At 54.8% G+C, this 6,019-nt stretch overlaps 2 protein-coding genes across 2 annotated transcripts; both read right to left on the bottom strand.

The window, feature by feature from the left end:
* Positions 1-1,427: 1,427 nt before the first annotated feature.
* CHGG_00599 (uncharacterized protein) lies at positions 1,428-1,747 on the bottom strand (the record flags this gene model as incomplete). The annotated part of the gene is made up of 2 exons (XM_001219819.1): positions 1,428-1,635; positions 1,698-1,747. The coding sequence occupies 2 exons, from the start codon at positions 1,745-1,747 to the stop codon at positions 1,428-1,430; spliced, it is 258 nt and encodes an 85-aa protein (XP_001219820.1).
* Positions 1,748-2,312: 565 nt separating this feature from the next.
* On the bottom strand, positions 2,313-3,652 carry CHGG_00598 (uncharacterized protein; the record flags this gene model as incomplete). Its single annotated transcript, XM_001219818.1, has 2 exons — positions 2,313-3,475; positions 3,625-3,652. 2 exons carry the CDS (start codon positions 3,650-3,652, stop codon positions 2,313-2,315), a joined length of 1,191 nt encoding a protein of 396 aa, XP_001219819.1.
* Between the last annotated feature and the right edge of the window lie 2,367 nt (positions 3,653-6,019).

Here is a 6,019-nt window from a genome sequence, read left to right as displayed (position 1 = left end):
AAATACCCCTCGAGACCACAGTCAAGATAGCTACCCCTGGATGCCATGTAATGCCAGCCCCTCCATGGTTTGACGTGTTCTTATCGGCCCAGTTGTCAATGTGGAATGACGGGTTGAACAAGCACGAGTAACACATATAGCCCAATTTCGCTCGCCAACATGTTCTGATGACGGTGGAAAATTACAGTTGGTGGCCCGTCGTTGTAGAATCTCTAGCGGACACTACTTTGGTAGATGTACTAGAATGCCTAGCGGCGTACCATATGCTATGTGTGTTGTTTTAAAAGAACAGACGGCGGTAATTGTTGGCCTATGAGCGGCGTCATCCCGGGCTGGAAGGAACAACAAGATTAACCACAGCGCCTTTTGACTGGAGTTGAGGTTCTTGTCAGTGTTTCAATGCCAGTTAGCTTTGACACTGTTGCTGATGCTTGGTATTACGCTCAGATCATACATCCTGTCGATAGAGATCAGAAAAGAAGTCAACCCTTCCCTGTCCAGAGAACATCTGAATGGTTCAATGCTGGGGATTTAGTTTTGCTGTAACATAGTAAAGTCTCGGCTGGTATACCGGAGCGTGATTGATACGCAATTTGCTCTTGATCCTACTAGGAACTATTAGAATTCCTTGGACTTCCAAGTTGCCGTGGGTCTAGTACCTGCCGGCCATGGTGTTTTTCTGTGTTATGGTCCTGGACTATCCTATACTTGTACAAACAAGCGTGTCTATCAAACATGATGTGCCATATTGTTGTTTGGCAATAGTTCAACATGTCGGTACGGTGAAGGAGTTGGAGCCGGAAATCCAAGTTGTCTTTAGTTCTTGGAGTCTGATGATAAGAGTCCGGAAACTCGTCGTGGGTGGCCACCCACATATGACCAAGGCACGGCTGGGAAGCGAAGCAATGGGCACGAGCCCTGATTTAAGTGCCGAAGTTAGGTAGTTCAGAAGGCGTGGCTAGTTTCCTAGTTGTATACCCCCTATTCGAGAAGGGTCTATGAAGCCGGTAACTCTGTTCCCGACTTGCCCTTTGAGGAGCGAGTCGCAAGATATATATATATATCACAACTAACCCTGTTATCTAGCATAAGTCTGGCGCCTGAAACCCCAACAATCTATCCCCCCGGCCGGAGCCATGTGTCAAACAACCCGCTCCATATGGCAGCAAAGCACCTAGCACCATCAACGACACCCCCTTTCCCCTCGCAAACCAAACCCCGTCCGCCCGTCTGTCTCACTAGGTCAGCACCAGCCCACCACCAGCCCACCAGCCCCCTTATATCCGCATCTAGGCAGGTAGCCAGCCATACACAGCCAGCCTCCAAACCCGAACCAGCCCATCCATACACTCACAGAACGTATTTCGACTACGGTCCAAGTACCCCCTCCCCTCCGAATCCCAAACCCACAGAACTCACAAAGATACCTAGATACCCCGAGCCCAGCCGACCGCGAGCCCACCCACGCCACACCCACACAGCCAACCCACTCCACTCCCTTCCACGCAACCCCCCAACTCAGCGGCAAGCTCACGCAGCAGCACGCTGACACATTGACACATTGACACGTTGACACGTTGGCAGGCAGCCGCGAGGACAGGCCGTGCCGCGAGGCGGCATTGCATGGCATGTGCTCTGTGCCCAGTGTCTTGTGTCTGTTGGTTGGGTGGCAGTTGCACACGCACACTCACACTCACACAAGGCCCAGCCCTACCGGGTGATAGGGGCCCGCGCCGCGAAATAGCATTGTGAGAGAGGGAAGCGACCGAGTCGTACGATGCGATGCCCAACACTGGTAAACATTGAGTCGATCCAAGAAACAGGTCCAACGCACCGAAGAAGAAAAAAAGGAGGTAGGATGGGGGAGACAAGCAAGGTCGTTTTGATCCATTGGCATCCAATACAATACAGTAATATGGCATGCGCTATATACCGGCTTTCTTCAGCCCGCCGCCCACCGGCCGTGATATCACATCCCATCACCAAACAAGCCAACTCGCTTCATCCACCCAGGAGTCTCGTAGCAGAGTTACTCCGGTATCTCATTCCGTAAACCTGAATCCCCGAACCGCACCGTAGAGACAAAGGAAACAAGCCCGCGGTCCTGAATAAGTCGGACGGGCGCCGTTCTAACCAAATCCTGAACAACACGAATGGTAGCTGTATAAAGTGTTCGTCGCATCACATCGCAAAATAAAAACCGCCCGTTCCCCAAAAACCCCCAAAACCGAAACCGAACAAAAAAGGGCCCGCTAATAGAAGGGAATATATGGCCGCAAAAAAAGAATATCGACAATAGAATCTAGCATCTATCATGATGTAGCATGCTCGTCACCAAATGGACTCCTCTCCCTCCCTTTGGGAGGAATGGTCGAGTCTCGTTGTGACGCCCTCCTCGTGGCCTCCTCGATCACAGCGCTCAGGGTCGTGGTGCTGTGCGAGGCGGATTTGGGCGGATCCGAGAATGGGCTCTGATCCGAGGCGGGAGAGTCGACAATCAGGGTGGGGGCTGACGAATCGCGGATGGTGGACCCGGATGCCGTCGGAGACGTGTCGGAGTTGGCGTCGGAAGATGATTTCGGCGGCCTGTTGGCGCCCACTTTCTTGACACTCCCCACGCGGACGACCATGGCACGGGCTGGGGTGGCAGTAGCAGTGCTGGCGTTGTTGAGGAAGGTCGACCCGACGCTGAAGGTGCTGTTCGCGGGACTGGGGGGTCGCGGCATCAGGTTGTACTTCTCATAGTCGACGGCCGGGACAGGTGGGGTCGAGCTGCCGGTCGAGTTGCCGGAGTGGGCCGACTTCACGCTAACCATGGCCGGCTTCGCCCGCATGCCGGTTTGGGCGGGAGCAACGACAACGGCGCTCTTGCCATAGATAGTGGACGCCACACTAGACCGCGGAGCGTACGAGGTGCGGGCGTAGGAGGTGCGGTCGGAAAAGGCCGACAGTCCGGAGTAGGTGGAATCGCGCAGATCGCCGGGAACAAAGAAGTGCTGGTCCTCGGTGCTGGCGGGAGTGCCGGCTTGGGAGACGCCGACGGGGAGGGGCGGGACAGGAGGGACGAGGACCGTCGGGGACGCTGTCGCGCGGTTGGTGACGCCCGGGATGTAGGCGATCTGGATGATGTTCGAGGCGCGAGTGAGGACGGTTGAGGCGATGGAATGGGTGGTATGTGTCGAGGCGCGGTGGTCCCGTCGTTGAGCAAAGGTCTTCTCTCCTTCCATACCTTGATCCTGCCCGTCGTCCCATGGCTCCATGATGGTTGGTTGCCTCCGTGTCCTGACACAAAATCTCCAGACCAAGTACGTGATGATGGCGAGGGCTGCGAGGCCGCCTATTACTCCACCAGCAATTGCGCCGACGTTGGTCGAGCGATCGCTGCCGTCGTTGTCCCCCTGAGCTGTCGGCTCAACTGGAACGCAAGTCGCGCGGGCGCAGGACTCATAGCCCATGGGGTAAATAAACTGGCATTCTGTCACACCCAGTTCACAGTCCGGACATACGAGTTCCTTAGATTTGTCGCACATCACGGTACCGCCTGCCCGCTTGTCGAGGTTGAGGGCCGCTGCCGTTAGGTTAGCTACATAATTCCGAATCCCCAGCCGTCGGGGTTCACCATACCATAGGCCGGCTTCAATGTCGCAGACATGGCGGCGGGGTGCTTCTCGAAGAAGCCTAGAGTTGATAGTGACTACTGTGCCAGTGTTGTTGGCCCAGATGCGGATCCTTGGTGAAGCCTGGACCATCCACTCGTGTCGATCAGTCGACGTAATGCCAGGAACGGCAGGGTTCCAGAAAGGCGTAATGTTAATCGTGGCGAGAGATCTCGGATCGGATGAAGTTGGGACGAAGTTAGGCGTTTGTGATACGAAGCGGGGGATCGAATGGATTGAATCGTGGGCGTAGCGTAGGTAGTGGAGCGCAGCGATGGCGTCGGGTGTTGAAGAAAATCAGGGGAAGGAATTCAATCAATCCGTGACCGGGAAGCGAGTGACATGAGACTAGCTCGAAAGAATGAAGCAGCTAAGGGATGGTCAAGTCCATGAATCAAACTGGATCAAACTGAATCAAAAATAAAAATCCAGAAAAATCACCAGAAACACATCGGATGACCCTCCTCGAATTGACTGTAGAGGCGATTTGTGTTGAGACCGGAGATGGAGGTCGACGTGGACGGCGATAGGTGAGCCTTTGCTGGTGAGAGCGGGAAAGCCGGAGGAACGTGTCAGCGGGCTGCCGTTCAACTTTGAGAGAAAGGCCGCGGCCTGGGTCTCCGCTTAGCTTCATTTGCGGAAGGGGCCACTGGGGGAGGGCAGAGCCACACTGAAGGGGGGACCCACAACTGTATTGGCGAAACAAGTTGGAGGGCCAGGGCGGGCTCTCATTCGCTCGATCACCGGAGCCTGGCGTTCCTAGAATTCCCTTTCGTGGCACGGCTGGGCCCGGGACTGCCAATTTCCCCTCTTCTTTGCACTCTCTTGGGAAATCCCACCTCGCAATCTGCCAATGGCCATGCGTGGCATTCGATGGTCTCGTGCAATGTTTGGCCTCATTGAATCACCTCGTTCGAGATGATCGCCTTTGAGATTGAAAGTTATTGAGGAAGACCTTGTTTTCCTCACCCGCTCTGCATGATTTAATTCCGGCACTGCGATGGGTGGAAGCGATCACTCTCGGGGCCCCCAACTCCCAACGGGAAGCTGGTGCCGCAGTCAGCTCGCGCGCAGCAACACATCCAGACATGCAGACTAACAACCACCTATATATAGGTGTATATTCTGCTGTTGGTGACTAGTTTCCCGCATCGCATGCACCTACACAGCATTTCAATTCCTCCATTGAAGCGAACTCATGAATTGCGGCCCTGAAGCTGTCTCCCACGTGCTTACATGCCATCAAAGGGTTGCTTGTTCCTGATCTCAATTCGGCGTCCGATCTGTCCGCAGATCACATCGAGGATCAACAAGGCGCCTGTGCCTGCTTGGCGCTGACTGCCGTTTATATGTAGGGCAGTCAGGTTGTGGCGGCGTTTCTGCTCACCTTCCAGGTTCTAGGCCTTCCCAGGGCACAGTTCCTTTCTGGCTGGGCGAAAGGTGTGTGAATGGTGAGATCAGTCTGGGACCAGCCCATCAGGGAGACACTCGGGAGTCAGATATGCCGGACCGCCTCCGGATCCAACCCGGAAAGCCGTATCTCTTGATGACCTCTTGCCAGCCATTTGCTACCACTACTATGCTTAGACCGAATGCCTTGATTCAGACCGAGTGATGTTGGCCAACCTGCCCTGCCAAGCTGGAGAAGCGGCTATTTCCGCAAGTTGGCTAGAGCCCTCGCCTCCTTTCTAACAGCTTGAGAGACCGCCTCAATTGTCAAGAAACGAGAGCAATCTGCCAAGTTACTCTCTTCCAAGTTCTCAGGGTTAACATGCAGGCAAGATTTAGCCTGATTTAACTACACTTCGGCTCGAAATTCAAAACTTCTAGCTATGTCCGGGATACAAATAGTCAGTCCGCGTGCCGTTGGACAAGAATTGTGATGACGGAGGGGATTGAGCCCTCAGCCCTGCGGGAGAATAGCCTTTACATAAGGCAGTTAACGCGAGCACTGCCGCGTCTGACTTGGTAGCGGGCACTTGTTCCCCAAATTCTTACCGCTGGAAAGAAAAAAAGGACGGTGCATGTCGGGCGGTCTGTTGGAGGAGATGGATCCCGGCGCCAAATGCGACCTGATCCTTCATTGCTCACTCAGCCAGCAACATCAATATCCCGAGCTTCTAACAGTTGGCAAGGCGCATGCTGCTCGGACTTGAACGGCGATTTATTACAGTAGAGTCTATAGCTAGCGTAATCCGCGACATTTTCACAGCCGGAAGGCGGACATCAAAACTTCCTATGTATATCCCGGAGTTCCAGCGTTCCGGGCGGCGAAGCGCAACCACACTACGGCGGCCGGGACTGCGCCCTCGGCCGGCCGGTGTGGCCTGGGCAACGGGGCTTGTAGGTCGGAGGCGTCCCCG

Source organism: Chaetomium globosum, genomic scaffold (genome assembly GCF_000143365.1).
Source record: "Chaetomium globosum CBS 148.51 scaffold_1 genomic scaffold, whole genome shotgun sequence".
Classification (NCBI taxonomy): domain Eukaryota; kingdom Fungi; phylum Ascomycota; class Sordariomycetes; order Sordariales; family Chaetomiaceae; genus Chaetomium; species Chaetomium globosum.
This window is presented reverse-complemented; position numbering and strand designations above follow the sequence as displayed.